Raw genomic sequence first — 23,199 nt, forward strand, 5'->3', positions numbered from 1 at the left:
TTGCATCATGGACCCATTGTAGGAGTGTATGTTTAAGTGGGCAAGGAAATATATATGACGGAGAAGATGATGCCATTCTCTCAGGATGAATAATAGGAAGATTTAAGAATAGCCTGGCTTGATGGATCCAGACCACAGAAGATGGAAAGTGCCAAGACCACCATAGGACTCACTTCCATGACACTGCAGTTGATGAATAGAACATCCTGGAGGGTTAGGCATGGGGCTGTATGTACTGAGGTATGAAAGCATTCTCTATTTTCATGTAAATAACCACCCTTAGATGTAAGTATTTTCCTGGTGGCAAGGAGCCCACCCTTGAGCTTGTGCTAATGTCACTCTTAATAGAATGCCATCCAGCATATTAATACCTGAAAAAAGGTTGGCCACATTTCTAGCCTTCTTCCTTCAACTTGGCCCTGGAATGGATTTTAAAAACAAGCAAACCTGGAGACTGCTTCAAGGAGTAGGATAATACAGAGATGGAATGGTAGGGTAGCTATTAAGGCATTTGATCTAACTGTTCTTAAAAAGCATAGGTGTATATATTTAAGAGTTGTGGAAGATTGAAGTCCTGTTTATTTAAATACGTGGAAGTCGTATTTCCATATGCTGTCTTAACATTGTGTATAAACCCTAGTCTAGAACTATGTCTAGGAGTTAGAGCAGTGGTGGGTAACTTGTGGCCTGTATGCAGCCTATTACAGTGGTTCAATCCCTGTCTCCCATGATACTTCTGATGTAATCTAATTGCAGGCCGCAAGACATGTTGCTGATATTACTGCCCACACTTTCCATCTTCTTTCCCTGGGCAGCTGTGGGATATGGCAGTCTGCACATGGTGGCCAGAATATCCCTGTATTTGCCACTTCCCACAGCTCCCATTGGCTGGAAACAGAGACCCACGACCACTGGGAGCTGTGGGGATCAGTGCCTGTGGACAATGTCAACAAATGTTTTCGTGGCCTGCAATCAGATTACCTTGATGGGCCACATGGGCTGCAGGTTGCCTACCACTGAATTAGGGGCTTGTTGAACCCTGTCTTCCATTAAACCTTTGCTGTAGTTACTAATAAGGAGTGCCAGTTCTACCAGCCTGAGACTTTGACTATTGACCAATATCCTGAGTTTCCCTCCACTTAATCACTGGCAAAATTAAATCCTTAATGGACAATTTATGGCAAATTATTTGATGTGCTTGTGCGCACTTGGAAAATGGACTGTGGACATGAAACTCATTTTACATAGGTTGCCTAAAAACTTGGTGCCACTACTAACTTGGCATATGAAGTGATGTATAATCACTGATTCAGGGTTTCTCCTTTGTAGGTGCACAACAAAGGAAAGGGAACAGAAAACAAAATTAATAATGCCTGTGCAAATGTAACCTTTATTATCTGTTCACTGTATACAAAACACCATTGCTGCATAGTGATAACTTATTTGCTGTACAGTTGACAGTGCTCATCAACAAACAAGTATTAAAGAGGTATACACTTAACAAAAAGGCAATGAGAGCCAGTGCACATAACTGACAAAAACATACCAGGAACCTGCAACTTCAGCTATAAGCTTTAGCATACAGAAGTACTGCATAATCACCTAACACTGGAGTAGTGTATAAAGGGGATAACAAGCATCTACTGACCAACCAAAATAGGAACATGGATGGTGAGAAAAGAGCTAAAGTTTCTGATATACAACACAGAGTGGTAGGAGGAATTTTTACAGAGCTCAGTCTAACATTGTTAGAATTTAATAAATAAGAGAATCTCACAAATCTTTAGGGGCAAAATGCTCCACATTTATTTACATATGAAATGTGTTTAATACAGTTATAATGGACATAGTGTATAGTAACATTTGACAGCAGCAAGACTTTTAAAGAACGGAACAATTACTACAGTATATCATGCGGCTATCTATATATACAGAATTTTTTTAAAAAAGATACAAAATTTGTTTAGGGATACATACAAGGTATAAAATGCAAAAGAAACAAACAAAAATATAACTCTCATGGAGAACTGCATGTGAAAGGGACAGTAGGGTACCTTTTTTGTACTTCAAGAAAACATAACCAGTAATATAAAGTTTACTTTTGGAAAGGTTTACTAGTTTCAGATGGTCAGTGCTAAGTTTGCAAGGCCAGCTTTTAAATAGGCTGGTGTATTACCTTCTTGACAGCTGTGATTGGATGTAACATTGAACACCAGAACTTTTGGTATTAGCATACAGAGCTAGGAAATACCAACTCATGCAGCTAAAGAATTAAACTATTTTCTTTCAGGAGCCAGACCAAAAGAAAATACACAAAGCTGTGTACTTACCTTCTACATAAGGTTAAATAATTTATACAACAAAAACCACCACAATTAGAAAAATCTTCTTATCAAATTAGATAATATTTGTTTAATCCACTGCAACCCAACCCTTCTGCAACAATTTTAACAGTGTTTGACCTTCAACACTTCCTTGCAGGGCCTAAACAAATTGGCTATGTCTACACTAGAAGCATCTGTCTACAGAAGTTACTGTTGAAAGAGATGTTCCAACAAAACGTCTGTCAACAGATCGCGTCTACACATAAAAATGGATCGATCTTTTGATCAGCTCTGTCAACAAAAGGGCCCCCTGGAGGGTCTACACAGCTTTTTTGTCTCCGGTTTCTGTCGACAAAACGCATTTTGCGGGTAGACGCTCCACAAGGTTTGTCTACAAAACCCTTCAGAGTAGATGTAGCCATTATGTAGTGCTGCATAGTTGTGCAGTAACAGTTTTTCAAAAGTGCAATGACTTCCTAAGGTATATGTACCCTGAAGATTTAGCACCTGCTATTTCTGGTGCTACTGCCTAAAACCAACACTGCATTCTCTATGCATGCACAGACTGTTACTTGGGGAACAATTTTCAAAACTGCCCGAGAGATTTAGAAGCATAAGTCCCAACGATGTTCAAAATCTTCTCTATACGTAAAAGCACTGTTTTCTGAGGCAGTTTCATTAACTAAACTTTCTATCAGAAGCATTTTATATATAAAACAGGTTTAACAGAACCCAAGGAACTGCCCCCAAATTAAGAATTCTGTTTTAAAGAAATGTACTAAAAACAAACAAAAAACAGAAAACTGATTTTCCACTAAATATCAATACAAACACGTAACAAAGAGTATAAAAATTGTTAGTTTAAATATATACAAACTCTTTTCAACTCAAATACTGTTTTAATGCTTATTGAGTGTATAGACAATGAGGTGAAGAGGATACATTTATGTAGAATATATTGCAACAGCCAGAACCGTACTGTTAACACTATTATATGGAGAACTTCCTGTAACAAAAATGTCATTTTATATTCCAATGTGGACAGGGATTTTTGCTTCTCAACTATCCACTTACTTTTCAGCTGAACTCAATCTTTTAGATTTAATGAAGGCCATGCCATGTGTTCTCATGTGAGTATTTAAGGCCGCTTCAGTTTCAAATGTCTTTGCACACACTTTGCATTTTCGGTCTGACGCCATGTTGTCAGACGATTCATCTTCATGATTGGGTTTATTTTCTTGCTGATTATCCTCCCCAGACCCATTCTGTTTCGATACTGGCTGAGGCTCCTTCAGCTTATGTACAATGAAGAGATGCCTGGAGAGAGACACATGAGAGGTATAGCAGAGGCCACATTCCCTGCACTGATATGAAGAGCCATCAGATTTGTGCTGAGGGATATGTTCGTGAAATTGAAGAAGATTTTCTGTTGTAAAGCCACACACTGCACACTTGTGGACTTTAAAAACATTTATCTTCAACTTCTTCAATGGCTGAGTGATTGCTCCTCTTGGAGGCCTGAATTCCAGCACAGGTTCTTCCAATTTACGCTTTGGACTGGGAACCTAAAAACAAAAAAAGTGTATTTTATACAGTTATAAATACACAGCTCCTCTCAGGAACAGTCACCACCTGTGGACTAAACAAATTTCTATGGATGTGTTTCAATAAGCCCCTGCTAAATCCAATCCCTGAAGTAACAATCTATGTTAACAAGAATCAGTTCCTTAATATATTGTACAAGAGATTGGTTTTGCTAGCTCAGGTATAGTAGCAGCATTTGGCACATTGCATGAACATTAATAAATGTTTTCCAGTAAATATAATATTCAATGGTACAATATCATTCTATCAGCACTTCAGTGATTATGTTCAGGATCTCAATCTTAATAGGATTCAATTTTATTCCACGCATCATAATAAGAACTGTAGATCACCTTCTGATTATTTGTGTCCAGAGGGAGATACTAGAGAAAGATGAATCACTGAGTAAAATTTTTGATTACTAATCTACTACCAATCTTTTCTTCATTTTATGATGCAAGAGGCCTATTTTTCAAAAATCTTCCACTTATCTGCATGGCCCAGAGCATCCACACTATATTTCAAGCCTGTATAGTAACATGACCCTATTTTCAAGAATATTTTAAAAGGGGGAAAGGCAATTGCATGGCAACAATTTTTAGGTTTGTGAAATAGTCTCACAAAATCTCCCCTGGAAAAAATGTGTGCTGGCATCACTACTATCAGCCTCTGATTAAAAGATGTGTATGCGTCTTAGTGCATAGCGTTCTGTGGGAAATTAGTCTGGTGCTGCCGGTAAACATGTGTCCACATAACTATCAATAAACTGGCATCACTGGTAGAAGTCCTACAAGGCAGACAAAGGACTGAAGGATCAAGGAGACTGCACTGTCCTCTCTCATGCAGTGGCACTCCCCCAGCACAGGACTGAGCAGCAGTGGGCAGCCGACAGCCTGAGGGCTGCATGCAGCCCATTGGTGTTCTACTTGTGGCCTGCATACACTCCCTATACCCCCATGCCTCTCTCACGCTGGGGGCCCCACACTTACCTCCTCCTCCCTGCACTTCTGGAGGGTGAATCAGCCAATTCACAGTGCTTTAGAAATGCCTAGAGGGAGGGAGGGAGTGGAGAAGGAACGGAGTGCATGTGGGAGACAAGACAGGAAAGAGAGCAGGAGCAGGTGGGAAGGAAGGGGTACAGTGGGGGTGAGGCCTGGAACAGAGGGGATGGTTGAGCAGCCCCTAGCAAAATGAGAAGTGACATACATTTAAAGCAAGGGTATGCATGAGGTGTGTGATCCCCCTTGCTTCTTTATGCTACTTTTGCTGGCAATTTAATTTGCCTTTAATGGTGGATCTCATTGTGTTGAAAAGGCAGGATAAAGAAGGAGAATCGAGTGCAATCCATTTAATCTTATTCTTGGGGTCATGGGTCAATGCACATGCCCGATTTAATCTTGTGGCCCACTAAGATGAAGGAGGGCCAAGCATGCAGCCCTGTCTCTGGCCTTGGTGGGTGAAATCAAGGAATAGACAGGGTATTCTGGGGAAGGGTGACTTCTAGCTTCTGCTTCTATCTAAGCTGCAGCTGTTTGGATGATAAAAGTTTTTGGGTTGCAGGGCTTCCAAGAGAGTTCCTTGCAAAACGTACAAGTGAAGCAAGTCACCAAGAGATATGCTGATATCTCCATCACTTGAAGTCTTTAAATGCCTAGATGTTTTTCTAAAAACATGCCCTCATTTAACCACATGATATGGACCTGATGAATGACTTACTGAGTGAAATGCTCTGGTCTATATTATATAAGAAATGGACTAAGACCGAGGGTTCCTCAAACTTTTGCACCATATCATCTTCTGACAACAAAAATTATTGTATGACCCCAAGAGTAGGGACCAATGCCTAAGCCCTCCCATCCCAAGTCCAACCAACCCAAGATTGGGGTGTGGGGGGGGCTAAGGAGGAGCAAAACCTGACCTCTATCGCTGTGAGCACAGAAAATGAGGGTAGTCAAAGTTGAAGCCCCAGGGCTTCAGCCCAAGGCAGGTGGCCTGTAGCCTGAGCTCCAATCCCATGGCTGAAGCCCTTGGCCTTCAACTGTGGGCCTGGCAGTGGGATTCAGGCTTCAGCCCTAGGCCGCAGCATATCTTAGCCAACACTGGTGATCTCATTAAAATGGGGGTCATGGCCCACTTTGTGGCCCTGCCTACAGCTACAGAACCGCTGGCGTAGACAGTCATGATCCCTGCTGTATAAGCCCTACCAAATTCAGAGCCATGAAAAACATGTCACTGATTGTGAAATCTGGTCTTTTGTACGCTTTTTTCCTCCATACTATACAGATTTCACAGAGGGAGACCAGCGTATCTCAAACTGGGGGTCCTGGCCCAAAAGGGAGTTGCAAGGAGCTTACAAGACTATGTGAGAAGGCTCACGGTATTGCCACCCTTACTTGTAAGCTGCCTTCAGAGCTGTGTGGCCAGAAAGCAGCAGCTGATGGCCAGCGCCCACCTCTGAAGACAGCACCCTGTCAACAGCAACAACACAGAAATAACAATGACAACTCTATTACCCAAGATCCATAACCTGGAAATCCCAAACACCTCATCATCTCAGGCACTGGCACTCTCACTACTGGATTGTCTGCATATGTGGACTCTCTTCTCAGACCTTATGCCTCTAGCACTCCCAGCTTTCTTCGAGACACCACTGACTTCCTGAGGAAACTACTATACATTGGTGATGTTCCTGAAAACACTATCCTGGTCACCTTGGATGTAGAGGCCCTTTACACCAATATCCCACATGAACATGGACTTCAGGCTGTTAGGAACAGGATCCCTGAAGAGGCCAAGGTACAGCTGATTGTGGAGCTTTGTGACTGTGTCCCCACCCACAACCATTTCAGATCTGAGGACAATTTATACCTTCAAATCAGTGGTACCACTGTGGGCATCTGTATGGCCGCACAGTATGCCAACATTTTTATGGCTGATCTGGAACAACACTTCCTCAACTCTCGTTCCCTTACTTGCGTTACACTGATGGCATCTTCATCACCCGGACCCATGGGAAGGAGGCTCTTGAAGAGTTCCACTGTGATTTCAACAGTTTCCACCCCATCATCAACCTCAGTCTAGATCAGTCCACACAAAAGATCCACTTCCTGGACACTAATGTGCAAATAAGTGATGGTCACATAAACGCCATCCTATACCGGAAACCCACAGACCACTATGCTTACCTATATACCTCGAGCTTCCATCCATGGTGCACCACATAATCCACTGTACACAGCCAAGCACTAAGGTACAACCGCATTTACTTCAGTCCCTCAGACAGAGACCAACACCTACAAGTCCTTTACCAAGCCTTTCTAAAATTACAATGCCCACCCTAAGGAAGTGAAGAAACAGACTGACAGAGCCAGATGTGTACCTAGAAGCCACCTGCTACAAGGCTGGCCCAAGAAGTAAAATACTGGCCATTATATAGAGCCCCCAGCTAAAACCTCTCCAGCGCCTCATCAGTGATCTACAACTCATCCTAGACAATGATCCCTCACTCTCAGACATTGGGAGGCAGGCCAGTCATCACCTACAGACAGCCCACCAATCTGAAACAAATTCTCACCCACAACTACAGACCACACAACAGAACTGTAACTCAGGAACCAATCCCTGCAACCAACCTCAATGCCAACTCTGCCCACATATCTACACCAGCAACACCATCACAGGATCTAACCACATGAACCACACCATCAGGGCTCATTCACCAGTACATCTACTACGATAATATACAACTCTGCAGGAATCAGAGAGGTAGCCATGTTAGTCTGTATCTTTGAGAACAACAAGAAGTCCTGCGGCACCTTATAGACTAACAGATATTTTGGAGCATAAGCTTTCGTTGGCAAAGACCCCTTCATCAAATGCATGAGTGGGGGTGTGTGTGTGGCTTCAAAGGGGTATTTAAAGAGTGGGGTCCCGGTAAAAGGAGGGGCCAGAGTTGACAAGGTCTATTCAGTCAGGGTGGAAAAGGCCCATTATCAGAAGTCTGTATGGAAAGAGGAAAAAACAGGTCAGATGAGACAGGGGGGATATGGCCCATTGTCAGTCTAATGTAGAGATGTTAACACCTACACCTGTTAACATCTGAGTGTAGCAGATTTAAGGGTAACAGTCCTGAAACAAAGAAATTTCAAAAATCAAATGGAGAGAGAAATCTCTGAGCTGCAATTTATTTGCAAATTTGACCCCATTAACCAAGGATTAAACAGAGACTGGGAGTGGCTCGCACCTTATAAAAGAATAGTAACAGAGGATATGGTCTGAAGAAGTGGGTCTGTCCCACAAAAGCTCACCTAATAAACTATTTTGCTAGTCTTTAAAGTGCCACTTGACTGCTTTTTGTTCTTATAAAAGAAGCTTCTCTGCCCTAGGTGTTAACATGTCTACGTTAAACTGACAATGGGCCATATCCCCCGTCTTATCTGACCTGTTTTTTTCCTCTCTCCATACAGACTACTGATAATGGGCCTTTTCCACCCTGACTGAATAGCCCTCGTCAACTGTGGCCCTTCCTTTTACTGGGACCCCACTCTTTAAATACCCCTCTGAAGCCACACCCCCCCACCACTCATGCATCTGACGAAGCGGGTCTTTGCCCACGAAAGTTTATGCTCCAAAATATCTGTTAGTCTATAAGGGGCCACAGGACTTCTTGTTGTACTATAATATATACCATCATGTGCCAGCAATGCCCCTCTGCAATATACACTGGCAAAAGTGGACAGTCTCTGCATAAAATTATAAATGGACACATCAGATATCAGGAATCGTAACATACAAAAACCCATAGAAGAACATTTCAATCTCCCTGGACACTCAGTAACAAATGTATAAGTAGCCATCCCGCAACACAAAAACTTGAGAAGACTCCAAAGAGAAACTGCAGAGCTAAAATTCATTTGCAAATTTGACACCATCAATAAAGGATTGATCAGAGAGTGAGAGTGACTGGTCAACTACAAAAGCAGTTTCTCCTCTCTTGGTGTTCACACCTCCACATTACCTGCTGATTGAATTGACCTCATCAACTCTGGATTTCCTTTTGATTGAGACTCCCTCCTTTTCATGAGCCTGTATAATTAGACCTTCCTCCAGATTCTCCACTACATTGTGTCTGACTAGGTAGGTGTTTGCCCATGAAAGCTTATGCTCCAAAATATCTGTTAGTCTATAATGTGCCACAGGACTTCTTATTGTTTTTGCTGATACAGACTAACACAGCTACCCCTCTGACACTTAACAGAGAAATAAGTTGGCAATGCCATATCATGCCACCTTTACTTCTGAGGTGTTGTCTTCAGCTACAGACAGTAGGAGAGTAGTGGCTGCAGACTGAGGGCTCAGCTCTGGAGGCAGCAGGGCAGATGTAAGATGGCCATTCTTATGTTTGTGTTGCTGTTGTTGGTTCAGCATTCAGAACCGGGCTCCTGGCCAGCAGCCACCATTCTCCAGCTGACTGCCAGCTGAAGGCAGCACCTCCACAGCAGTTGTACAGAAGTAAGAACAGTACCACAACTCTACTCACCCCCACAATAACCTAGTGATCCCTGTTAACTCCTTTTTTGGTCAGGACACCTGGAATTCTCACAACATGAAATTTCATCTTTAAATAGCCGAAATCCTGAAATTTACAGTTTTTTAAATCCTCTGATCATGAAATTCATCACAATGAAGTGGGAATTTGGTAGAGCCCTCTTTTTGTATATATGAAAAGGTCTAACTTCACACAAAGGAGAATGGACCAAAAATTCACTATTGAAAGAGATACTTCTAAAGTGAGTACCTTTGTGTCTTCCTTTACTTCACTTTCTTCCATATTGGTTGATTCTGTCATTTCTTTAACATCAGGATCTTTAATGCCATGCATCAACTGAATATGTTTTTCTAACATCAGCCGCTTAGTAAAAGTGCGTCGTGAATCTGGACAGTGTCTGTAGAAGTGCAAACCAGAAATACACATGGTTAAATGTGCACATTTTTTATAAACACTTTTTTTTAAAAAGACAGATATGAAGTAGTGCATTAAATCCAGGTGCCAGTGCAATTTGTTAAAGGAAATGCAAATATTTTTCTAACCAAATTTGTACGTGTAAGTACTGAAATGTAAACAAATTTACCAAATACCGTATTAGTTAAAAATATTTGAGCAAATGAACCATTCTCTTGCAGTGGCAGTACTCTTTGGTGTACTATCCTAGGAACTGGCACATGGGAAAACCAAGTGAAAACACAAGTTGCTGAGCTCTTCTCCCTCTAGTCTTCTGTCCACATCACCAGTGGATAAAACTAGACAAACCCTTTCTACATCTCTCCTCTCCTCAATTCAAGCTTTACCCGGGCAGCAAACACTCTCCTACAATCTGAACTTGGATTCCAAATATTGTTGTTGTTGTTGTTAATTTTGCTTTTGTACCTACGTGTCTTATTTATAAACCAAGACCCCGTTGATCTAGGCACTGTAGAAACATCTTGGTCTGACCTCACTCTTGTATTCTTGTAACTCTCTGGGCCTGATTTTCTTCTTTCTTTGAACTAAGCATCCATTCGTAGTTCCCTTTTCACCTCATTTGTGCCTGCTGTTCTTGGCGAGCATCCAGGTTGGTCAAGGGAACAGTTTTATCTCCCCATGGGGCTTGCTCTCTGAGCTGGAGATGGTTTTGGATTTGAAGGCCTCCCAAGTGCCTGGGATATTCGATAACTATCTCCATAACTCAAGTGATGTTTGAGTTGGGCCTGGTGGTGTTCTAGAACAGTTACTGGGAGGAGTGTGCCCAAAGAAGAACAGCAGAAAGAGAGAAAATATATGCCAATATTCTCTTTCAAAATAAACCTGTTTTCAGGAATTAACATTCCCTATGATAACTGCATTGCTAATGGAAAACAATAATATTTGTTATACCAGCAGATGATTCTGAAATTAAAATGAACATCCACACTAAGTTGTTTTTCAAAGGCTATACAAGTCCAAAATAGAACTCTTCATGCTTATCACGTGACATATGAAACAAATGGAATAGTTTCCAAGCAGCTCACAAAATGATTGACTACTGTAATTCAATACTGCTTAGCAGATCAGCTGAAATCAGCCTGAATCGGACTTAAGAGTATGACACAACTTTCCCAATAACCAAAGAGGTGGCAAACCCTAAACTACACTCATTATTTTAAGTCCATAAAGCAATACGCTGTATCAGTGGTTCTCCACTTTTCCAAACTACTGTACCACTTTCAGGAGTCTGATTTGTTCCATCTACCTCCAAGTTGAATCTCACCTGAAAACTACTTGCGTACAAAATTAGACATAAAAGTTTCACAGCACATTATTACTTTAAAAAATGCTAACTTTCTCTTTTTTACTATATAATTATAAAATAAATCAAGTGGAATATAAATGTTATGCTGACACTGCAGTATATCCCACATAGAGCAATGTAAATAAGTCATTGTATGAAATCTGAGTTTGTACTGACTTCGCTAGTGCTTTTTATGGAGCCTGTGGTAAAACTAGGCAAATATCTATAGAAGCTGATGTAGCCACTGGGTTACACATATCCTGGTTCAGAATCACTGTGTTATATATAAATGGGACAGCTTGAATACTGACTCAATTAATTAACTGCTTGGTTTTGCATAAACAAGAAATGAACGTAAACTGACAACAGACTCTACTTTTCTCTCTACCTCTGTTTTAATTTATCTCAAAGAACAATAAAAGTGGAACTTACGAGCAGGTATAAACTTTCCTAATGCCTTTGTGCTTGATACGATTGTGGCGACACAGACTATGTGATGAACTGAAAGATTTGTCACATTGTCGACAAGGATGCTTCTTCATTTGCTTTAAAGAAGGGAAAAAGAATATTAGCAAGCAAGATAACCAAAGGCAGTGGATATCTTTCAAAATGATCAGAGAAAGGTTCTCACTTCCAGATGACACTGTAAATGAGGAAAGGGCAGCATGATGTGCTGCAAACTGTAACCAACTTGTCCGAGCAATTGGCTGAATAAGAAGTAGGCCGGAGTGGACTTCAGGCTCTGAAGTTTTACACTGTTTTATTTCTGAATGCCTTTGTTTTGCACATAATTCTACGTTTTTAAGAGCAACTGTTATGACAAAGAGAGTGCATTACAGTACTTGTAGGTGGTGAATTCAAAAAGTATTTCTTTTGTTTTTTATAGTGCAAATACTTATAATAAAAATACATATAAAGTGAGCAATGTATTCTATGTTGTACCTAAAATTAATATTTGAAAATGTGGAAAACACCCAAAATATTTAAAGAAATGGTATTCTATTATTGTTTCATAGTGCAATTAATCATTCAATTAATTTTTAACAGCACAATCATGATTAATTTTTTAATCATTTGACAGGCATAATCTAAACATAAAGCCAACCCCCTCCTAACATCCAAGGTACGAAAACAGATCTCCTGCAAAGAGCTATGCAGTTTTGGGAAAAAAAACACTGGTAGCTGAACGTACTGGTTAAGATGGAACTCCAGCAGCACCTTAGGTAAAAATTTAGGATGTGGACATATACCTAGTTGTTGGCTCTCTGCTAAGCCTGGGGATGGGGGGCAGGGAGGGGAGCACAGGTTTGAGGCTATTTTCTGTTCAGCCCCTTGAACATTTAAAAAATTGCCATGTGGCTCTCCGATGAAAAAAGGCTGGCCACCCTGTTCTAGAGACAGATTTAGAGAAGGTTCTTCTAACCAAACTCAAAAGCTGTCAAAGGGAATGTTCTATCATCAACATTGGAGATTAATTTCCCTTTCCTTCCTTAACCTGGACTTGACAGCCAGGCAGAAGGTGCACTTCTGGGAGATAAGGGACTCACCCAAGCAATGAGCACATTTATGGTGGCTGTTCCTAACAAGTAGAGCCTCTTGGGGGAACGAGGAGGAATTTAAAACTGGGTGAGCCAGGCATGCCCTGCCTACAAAATATGGCTCCCCAAGGGGAGGGAGAGGAACAAAACAATTCTCTCATTACAGATCTCTAACTAAAACGGTCACTAATGAACAAACAACTACAGGAAAAAATTTATACAAGATAGCAGAGTCCCGTCGAAGGCGGACCCACTAAGACTCTGCCTCAGGCCAAGGTGGCTGAGAAATAACTGGCAGTTGTTCCAACACCCATCCCAGTATCCTGACGGGGTATGGCATGAGGAAGCACACAGAGAATGTGCAGGCCAAATGGACACTGTTAAAGGAAAATCTCTGATTAAAGACTTGAGAGGCACATGTGAACCTGAAGAGAAGCACCTGTAGGGACAATACTTCAAGAAAAAAATTGTGTGGATTTCTTTTTCTATTTTTTTTTACCAACTCTAAATATTATTAGATCTAGATGAGGCAAAGATTCATTATGAGTGGAACATAGGTCTGTAATTTACAACAACCATGCTCATCTGGCCAAACAAAAAAGAAGTTGTTTCTCCAGAACCAAATTGGGGGAGGGGAATGGAAAAAGAATCAGAAATCAGTTTAGCTAAGAAAAATTTCACAGGAACTTTTTTCAGTCATTCTATCTGTTCTGGGCCAATGTTTGGTATTAATTAAATAACCTTACAATTAACTGACGGCTATGAGAGTCTTTCAGTAGAAATTTAAAACCTAAGCAACATAAAGGAAATGGATATGAGAACAGGAAAGAAAAAATAGAGCACAAAAATGAAATAATCAGTAGGAGTATAATTCTATTTATGAAGCTCCATTGAATTTTTAAAAAATAACTTTTTATTTTAGCATTCATTCATGTAATTTGGAAGTTACAGTAACTTACCTTTCCATGCTCTTTCCTCATGTGGGATATGTACACATCTCTCTGAGTGAAGAGTCGATCGCATTCCCAGCACGTCCAGCCAGGGTTGGTTGCTTTTTTGGGCTCTGCTTTCTTTACAGGAGAGGGAGACTTCTTCTCCAGCTTTTCAGTTCCGTTGATGGATTTTGTGTCATCTTTGTTGTGACTGGCTGAGTTTTGAGTTGGGGGTTTAATGCTCAGGGGCAAATGTATACCCAAGTTTGGGGGGCCCTCAACACTTTTCAATGTTCCATGCATAGACTAAAATATAAAAAAATTAAACTGTTACAGAACAGTTGAAATAAAACCAAGGTTGCAATACAAACAAGCAACATCAAAACCGCTTAGATAAAGAATCTTCATTGGCTGAATACAGTTACATTAAGTGAAGCTGTGTGAGTGAGGCTGCGCATACAATACGAGATAAAATTGATTTTAAGTCAGTTATCCCGTTTCTTCCCAGTGCCTGTTCTCACCGTAAATTCCATTAGCTCTATTTATGGACCACTAATATCATCATGATATTGAAATCCTAAAATCGGAGTAACCCAATGGATGTAGCGTCCTATTTGAATTTAATACCGAATGAAGGGTAGGGAGGATGCAGCATGTCTTTAAATTGAATTCATTAACCTATACAGATGTCCCATATGTGCCCCACAATGCACCACAGTTCTCCGCTCTGGCCTCTGACATCTCCACTACTTTCAATTGCAGAGGAATTAGGCAAAAGTACTGTTACAATTTGGCACCTGCAAACCCGTGGCTGTGGAGTCATAAGAGGCTGAAAAATCTTCTCTCTTTTTCTTTGCTAAGAGCGCAGCTGTGGAGTCTGTGCTTCTGTGTATATCCCTGCTAGCAGCCTTTTTTTTCTGCGCTGCCTGGTGCCAGCCACTGGCCCTACCATCTGTCAGCTAAGCTGTGGGTAGGGTCATGCTTGTCTGGTAGTATGAGAAACTTCTTTTCAGTTGTTTACATGTTGTTCTGACCCCCACATCCCCTCCTTTCCCTCCCCTTGGAGGCGCCACACAGTCTGGAACATTCCTGCACCCAGCCACATCACATGGCTTGACCCCGAACCAATAAAAAGATGTGCTGTGCAAGGTGCCAGGCAGATTGCGAGCAGTGAGGGTCATGATTTTTGGGGGCTGGCTATAGCTGGGGCTCTTTTAGCCACCTGAGGGTGATGTCTCCCTCAGCGGTCACAATTTTGAGGGGCTGGCAGTAGCCGGGGCTCTTTTAGCTGTCCGGGGGATGTCTCCCTTGGCAGTCATGATTTTCAGAGGCTGGCTGTAGCTGGTGATTCATTTAGCTGCCGGGAGGATGTCTCCCTCAGCCATCACGATTTTCAGTGGCTGGCTGTATTAGCTATACAATTAGCACAGTTGACGAAGCAAGGCTTGCAGTGGGGAATATTCTTTTCCTAGGGTCTTCTTTTCCAGGTGCAAAGCTGGCTGTAGTCTGGGATCTTTCAGCCTGATGAATCATCTGAGTTTCAGTGTAACAACTGTGTCTACTTAGACATAAGGGTCTTCTTTTGCAGGCTGCCTAAATCCAGATCCAAGTCTGAGAGAGAGACTCCGTGGGCAGTCACCATTTGCGTGGCTGTCACCAGTATACCATCTTTTAGCTGCCCTGGTCCATTACTGATGATTCAGTCAAGTTTCAGTGTAACAACTGCGTCTACTTAAACATACTTAACATGGCAGGGGAAAGAGGGGAATGAAATGTGGGAAGATGGTGTCATATACCCACATCTAATTGTGGAGCCAGAATGCAACAGGGCTCAGGGAACTGTGGGATAGGTTCCCACAACACAGTGCAGCAGCATTTGATTTAAGCTACTTGCATGTGGCTGCAGTAAGTTGATTTTGTGGGGAGCATGAGGGAAGGTGAATATGCTCAAAATCGAATGGATAAACCCAACGTTAAGAAACTGATTTTAATAAAATCGATTTTATCTCACAGTGTAGATGCAGCCTGAGAGGTTTAACCTGCTCTTTGGAGCGGGGATCCTTCAAAAAGGCCCTTTTTCAACCAGGAATTTGCCAATCAGGAGACTGCTTTCACGTGTGAAAGTCTTGCCTTCCAATCACCAGTGTGCTCATGGACTTTTACACTGTCCATTATATCTGGAGTGGCTAGACACACAAACCAGCAAGGCAAAAGTAAACATCCGATCTTATAGCTAGGCTGAGCAAGCAGTCTCACCAGTCAAAACCACTGAATACATTGTTGTACCATAGGAAACTGCTACTAGGATACAAATTTGATAGTTTGCTTTGCTAAAGTATCTCAGTGTCAGGCTCTTCTTTGCAGAATAATCAGATAAATTCCCTGGACTGTTTGCCAGGTATTTTGCCAATGTCATTCTCAGCTGTGCTGTGGGACAGGACTGTCTTTCAGTTTAAGTGGTCTACACATAAACTAATGGCATTTACTTTCCAAGCGAAGGGCTATGTCTACACAATCAGGGTGATGGGTGATTACTAATGAAGTGCTGCAATGCATATGCAGCACTTCATTAGACAAATTCTCCCCCATGGCAACTTCGAAATGTCAAACTTTGAAGTGCCGACTTCTGTGTAGCCGCGGACACTTCAAAGTGCCCACACAACTTCGAAGTGACTTTACTTCCCAAAATTTTTGAAGAAGGGGACAAGTGTAGACATAGCCAAGATGTTTCATTTACAATAAATAAATAAATAAATAAATGACTAAAAAGGTAAGTTGTTTTCAATTTTAACAATTTTCTAGCATGTCTAAATAGGGTATTAGCTATTACAATGAAATTTAGTCCCACAACAAGTTGACAAAAGTTCTGTGAAAAAGAGAGAGAACTTCTGGGGTGTGGAAAAAAGTTATAAAAATATTTTCTCCTTTTGAAGTATTCTGCACATTTTTAATTTAAGATGATGATATCAGAGTCAAATGTTTTATTCTTTACTTACCATATTACATACCAAAAATCTACATTAGAAGAACATTAATGTTGCAAAGTCAAGCACTCAAAAGGCTAGCAAGAAAAACTTAATTCAGTCCTCTTGTTTGTATTCATTATTATATAGTCTTTAATTACAATTCCATGTATTTTTTTCTCCAGAGAACCCCACCTTCAATGAAATGTCTCGTAGAATTTTTAAATGTGAACAAAACAGCACATTATTCCCCAATGTTGTTCTCAAATGGCTAAATTATTTTCAATGAAATTAAAAATCAGCCTGGAGGCACACAAGTTTTCAGCCCAAACAGTAAAAATCTAGCAAAGTGACAAGTTACAAAAATGAGGGCCTTATATCAGAAAGAGTTAGGTAATCTTAATTATAGATGTAGCTGCCAAATCCACATCTCTGCTTTAAAACCAAATGATCTCAAATCATGACTCAATATGTGTGTGTCTACGCCACTATTTACTCCTGTTAAGAAATAGAAAAAGCTGTACACACTGCAAAGGGGATGCTTTCAATAAAATGCTAAGAGAAGCATATCCCCTTGCTTGATGGTTGAACAACAAAATATGATAAGAAGGCAAGTAAAAGGCTAACTTAAATAAAGAAAAGGACAAGCACCAAGAAAAAAATTAGTAAATAAAAAGGGAATATACTACTATTCATGCAACTCATTTGATCATCATACAATCAAATGATGGGAAATATTTACAGTCAGATTAACAAAAACAATGACTTATTTCATCATTGGATGTATAGCCCCACATTACTGCAGGATAATAATTAAGATATCTGGCAAAAATGCAACAAGATTATGAAATAATTTCTCACAAAAACCATGTCACAGGTCTTAACATGGGAGCTAACAACTTTCAAACACTGAAAATACCTTGTCCTCACTTCTCAGAGCATCTTTTGTCATCCCATACATTTGATACACATGCTATTTTTCTCATTTTCAACTACAGCATAAAGTCACTCTGAACAGATGTGTGAGAGTGCATACAATGGTCAAGCGGTAATCGTGAACCACAGGGGCACTGTCTGGTACTGTACTTGAAACAGTGGAAGTTTTTCTGGAATAGAAATTGCGATACTGTCTATGCCATCATACTTACAGCAGAAAGAAAAAACCTAGGAATTTTAAGAAAAATAATTTCTAGTTTGCTTCCTCTTGTTTTATTTTACCTTCTAAGGGTATATAGAATTCTGCACAAAGCTTCTCTTAGCAGCGAGTTATGAGTACAAAAAAAAAAAAAAAGATAGTTACCTGTTCTGTAACTGTCCTGGTGTTTTTTGATATGCCCATTCCCCACTAGGTGAGTGTGCTTGCCATATGTACCGGTGCTAGAAGTTTTTTTTCTCTTGGAAGTATCCACAGGGGAGCAGCTCTGCTGATTCCTGACATGGAACCTCCATGGCATGGTAAAAGGGGCGCCATGTACTTCCCATGTCATCAGTTCCTTCTTGCTGGAAACTTGGACAGTGGGGAAGGAGTAAAAGTCATGGACTGAACATGAGCAACACACCTTGAAGAATACCAGTTATAGAAGAGGTAAACTATCTTTTCTTCTTCAAGTGCCTGCTCAAGTCCGTTCTGTATTAACTTCAAGGAGTTACCTGTATTAGCTAACTTCTGTGGAGGTGGATAGGAGTTCATGATCATGTAGGTTGCAGCACAGCTCTGTTGAATCCTGTGTTGTCCTAGCTTGCTGAGTCATGACATTGTGAGACACGAATGTGTGGACAAAACACCACATTACGGCTCTACAGATGTGTTGAATCAGTACATTGGCCAGAAAAAACGAGCTCTGGATGAGAAGAGGATGCATGAGCTTTGGTTGAATGGCTCTGACAATTAGCAGCAGTAGGACATTTTCCAATTCATCACAGGTCCATATGCAAAAAGATGATTCAATTGGAGATGACACTGGAAGGCCCTTCATCCTTTCCACTGTAGCAGCAAAGAACTGTGTGAGCTTGCAGAAGGACTTGGTACAGTTCAAGTAGAATACAATATCCTTACTGATATCCACAGTATGTAAACACCTCTCCTTTGTTGTATTCAGAAAGGAAAGCCTTGACATCAGAACTACCATATAAGGTATTTTACAGTGATGAGGTCCAGCTGTGTCTCCACCCAGTGTTTTTGCCCAAGTTGGTGTCCTCTTTTTCAGTCCTGCCTTTGGTCTATCCTCTGTACAGGGATGAGCATGGAGTTTTTTGTGTTCACAAGGAGGCCAAGAGACCTGCAAGTCACCAATAATTCCTTGATGTCCCACTGAACCTTAGACCTGGAGTGGCCTTTGACAAGCTAATCATCAAGGTACAAGACTATCTGAGCCTCCTCTGTGTCTCAGGCATGTGACAACCACCACCATGCACTTGGTAAACATGTTTGGTGCTGTCACCAAGCCAAAAGGGAGAACCACAAAGTGGTAGCATCCCTCCTTCCAGTGCTCGAGTGGAACTGCCCCCAGGTGCAGCAAAGCTTCCATCTCCTGTATGAGAAGATTCCCATGAGAGGGCCTCTGAAAGGGACAGGGAGGAGAGAAGAGAAGAGGGAAGGGAAGAAACAAACTGCAAGGTGTATCTGTGCTCCACCATCTGGAGGACCCACTCATCCACGGTGGTGTGAGCCCAGGCAAAGAAAGGCAGCTGGAAAAAGTTGGGGAAGACGTATCCTGGGAACAGCCTGGTAGGCTGTGCTCAGGCTCACCCTCAAAATGGATGCTTGGTTCCCCGCTTAGAACAGTTCAAGTGTGACTGTGTAGAGAGCTGGGCAGGTTGACTCTTACAGCCCTTGCTCCAGTTAGAATGGGGGTCCTGTCTAGGCTGGCTTGCCTGACTGTGGTGATTTAACTGCTTACGGGTTGGGGCAGAGACGCAGAACCCCAAGGTCTTTAGGGTCATTCATGAGTCCTTTACACCATTGAGCTCCCTGCCCATTTGTTCTGCAAACAGGGCCCATCCATCAAATAGAAGTTCTTGAATAAATTGCTGAGCTTCCAAGGATAGACCAGACAGTAGCAGCAAGGATGACCTGCATATAGAAGAGGCCAGCGTCACTGTGTATACTATCAAGTCAACCACATCCAAAGTTGTCTGGAGGGCCACCCTGGCTGCTACTGAGCCTTTCTACAGGATACTCTGGAACTCCTTGCTAGAGCTCTCAGGGCGCCACCTCTCAAATTTACTTGTGGCCTGCCAAGTACTGCAGTCTTAGCAGCCAAAGAGGGCTTGGTGGTAGACAATCATGAGCTGTAGATTACACAAATGAGTGAAATTTCTGCATATAAATAAATCCAGTCTCTTGGAGTCTTTATTTTTTGTAGTGCCAGGTTGTCCCCATCTTTCCTTGTGGTTGATGGCTTCCACAATCAGGGAACTGGGAGCCAGGTGGGTGCAGAGGTATTCATGACCTCTAGCACAATGAAATACTTCTGTTTGTCTCTCCTCGAAATGGGGCCAACGAGGCGGCAGTCTGCCACAGACAGTTATGATTGTTGACTCCCTCACAGGGAGGCAATGCCACCCTGGCTGGGGCAAAGGAGCAGAGCATTTGCGGGCTCTTTGAATTCCTCTGTTTGTAGCCCTAGGTTTGATGCCACTTTCTTTAGCAGCTCTTGATGAACTTTAGCATCTTCCTTTGGGGGGCAGAGATAGCCTTGTCTGGAGATGAGAAAACAAGATCAGTACCATGGGTGCTTCCACCTCTCTGAGCACTCACTGGTCTGTAGCATGGCCACCTCTGGGAGTTGGACCTCATGAGGGGGGCATGACACTGTAGCAAATCACCTCTCTGAGGCCCCTGTTACCAGGCAGGTGGGATGGGATGATTGCACGAACCCCCATGGTTCATAGGGTTGTGTGAACCCCCAGATGGCCCCAGACTCTGAGGCCATGTTGGGGGCTGCAGTTCCAACCACCGTGTTGATCCAAGCCAGGGATGGACAGTGAGTGAGCAATGCCCACGGACTAGCGTGCTGATGATCCCTGACTTCTTGCCAAGTAGTACTGGTCAGCGCATCGTGAGACAGAGAGTTCGGAGCAGGATGTGCCCCTGACATGGAACATCAGTGCCCAGCAGAGATCAGCGGATAGGTGATGGTATCCTGGTGGTCTACACCTCACTCTAATCAAGCAGTACTGGGACCTGGAATGGGAATAGAACCTGGAATATACCTAATTTCCAAAGGGACCTGCTACTCAGGAGGGATGTGCCACTCACCAGCAGGATATCACAATGAGATGAAGAAGCTATACCACTCTTCCTGCCATTTGGTTCATGCCTCCTCAGGTCTATGCCAGATACTGCTGAACTGCAGTCTGACTCTTGTTGTCTGGATCCTGGGCCTAGGAATTGCAGCAAGCTCCTGTAGGCCTGCATCCCTGTGTCTGAGGCATCAGCTCTGCACTGGTGAGCGCTGACAGGGCATTCCCCTGGACGGAGAACAGCGACACAAAGACAGGATCTATGTATAGGTCCCAAAGAAGATTTTCCCTTAGACCACAGAACCACTCAGGTCAGTGCAGGAAGCACTGGTAATGCCAAGGTATCTTGTGCCACCTGCAGGTTCTCAGGTGTTAATGGGGCCTCAGTCCAGTGCAGGCTCTCAGTGTCCAGTGTGGCAGACCTGGCTGAGGATGGGCTAGACTCTTTGACCAGAGCTGGTGCCTTACTTCCTGATGGAGGGGTTGAGCTCTCTGATGTGGGTAAATTCTCTCCTCTGGCCCTTTCCTTTCCAGGAGGTGGGAGATCTTCCCCTTTCAAGTTTTTTAGAGTCTCCTCGGAGGAAGACGGGGAAGAAGACCAGTGCCAGCTAAAGTAAGGTGCCAGTGAAGTGCACCACACCAATGCCATGATGCTCAGAGACGAATCTGATCTTGGCTCCAGTGCCAAAGCTACTGTGGACTCTGTTAGGCATGCCAGAGTGAATGTTACCCTCCCTTTTTGTTCTGGGTCTGAACGACTTACAAAAAAATATGACATCAGTCGCTAATGTGTCCTTCTCCCAGACAGCACAGGCAGCTGGTGTAAGGAAAGTTCATGGGCATGGAACATCTACTGCAGTTGCAGGTTTTAAAGCCTGGGGACCGGAGAATGCCCTGTCCTGTGGCCAAGTCCCGTTTGGGAACAACTACTCACTAATTATGCTAAAATTGCCAAGGAATAACAAGTAACTACAAACTATCAGTTTTACAGGGAAAACAGGCTGTTAGGCTGAACTACACTAACACAAGACAAACAGAACATTTCAGCACCGTCACTGGCAGCAAGAAGAAATTGAGGGTGTGGGGCTGTGTGCAGAGCCCCTTTTACCCCACCATGGAAGGGCTGCTCCCCTACGGACATTGCTAAGGGAAAATCTTCCAGTGCCGGTGCACAGTGTGCACACAGACCTGATGTGGAATGGACATGAGCAAGCGCTTGAAGAAGCAGATCAATTCTATAATGGGCTGAACATCAGCAACTCCCAACTGACTTCAACAAGAGCTAATGATAACTTGCACCCACTGTAAGAGATGCCCAGCAGGACTGGGCCCACAAATCTCACTATGGTCAGTATTATTTGTATATTACCTTGCACACAATATACACAGTCACTGGCAATATATAAAATATGAACATTCAGAAACAAATTTAATTAGTGACTAGAACACAGAGATTCTATATTAAAACTGCACAGAGATATTAACTGCTAAGTACTTATTAGGAATTACCACCATCTATTTCTTTCAGTAGTTTTCTTTCAATTTTGTGCTTTTCTGTGGTGACTTCATGTAAAGCTTTAAATGTGACAAATGTTGTATAAGAATTCAAATGAAAAGAGATGCCCACACACCTTGATATGGTCCATCATAAGTTGCTTCTGTGCATATAAAAGAGAACAGTCTGGACACTTGAAAACAGACACCTTCTGGTTTTCAATGTGTTGATCAAAGTGGCGATACAGCAAGGGTTGCAGGGTAAACACAGTGTCACACATGGAACATTTATATATTATTCTAAAAACAGAAGAAGTTCAGTAAATAAAAGTCAGTCATCCCAATCATTTAACAGCAGGAATCACTATGTTAATTTTCTCCTCATCACAAGTGTGACTAAATGTATGTGCACATGAATATATTAGTCTGTTGTGGAAAATCAAAAATGAAGATGATGATTAAATTTTGATGACTGTGAAGTAGTTTAAGTAAATCAGCACTCAAATAACACAGTATTAAAATCCCAAAACCAATGGCACATTTATACACAGTAAAACTAATAAATGCTTCTGACAAGATTTTCTCAACACACATATGTTTAGATCTTTAATTCACATATATAAGAAAAGAGCTTTTTGTCTACCTAACTTTGGTAGACTGAATTGATCAAAAATGTTAACATGCATAAAGCAGGATTAATTTTTGGCTTAGACATGTGTTACCAACTTCTTGAATTACTAGTTTAATCCCTCCAGTGCCTTTGAAGATGAAATTTCTCTAGAAGGCTGCTGCTCTATTTGCACATTTAACAA

At 42.0% G+C, this 23,199-nt stretch overlaps 1 protein-coding gene across 2 annotated transcripts in view; it reads right to left on the reverse strand.

Moving 5' to 3' along the window:
- Nucleotides 1-1,383: 1,383 nt before the first annotated feature.
- The window catches only part of ZNF532 (zinc finger protein 532), a 99,048-nt gene continuing 77,232 nt past the window's right edge, over nucleotides 1,384-23,199 (reverse strand). For both annotated transcript variants that reach the window (XM_074995714.1, XM_074995715.1), the window contains 5 exons: nucleotides 22,525-22,687; nucleotides 13,713-13,991; nucleotides 11,648-11,760; nucleotides 9,706-9,853; nucleotides 1,384-3,889 (listed from right to left, as the gene is read on the reverse strand). In XM_074995714.1, coding sequence (XP_074851815.1) covers nucleotides 3,395-3,889; nucleotides 9,706-9,853; nucleotides 11,648-11,760; nucleotides 13,713-13,991; nucleotides 22,525-22,687 — 1,198 coding nt within the window. In that variant the 3' untranslated portion in view covers nucleotides 1,384-3,394. The remainder of the gene's footprint in view (nucleotides 3,890-9,705; nucleotides 9,854-11,647; nucleotides 11,761-13,712; nucleotides 13,992-22,524; nucleotides 22,688-23,199) is intronic.

The sequence above is a fragment of the Carettochelys insculpta genome, chromosome 5 (assembly GCF_033958435.1).
Source record: "Carettochelys insculpta isolate YL-2023 chromosome 5, ASM3395843v1, whole genome shotgun sequence".
NCBI lineage: Eukaryota > Metazoa > Chordata > Testudines > Carettochelyidae > Carettochelys > Carettochelys insculpta.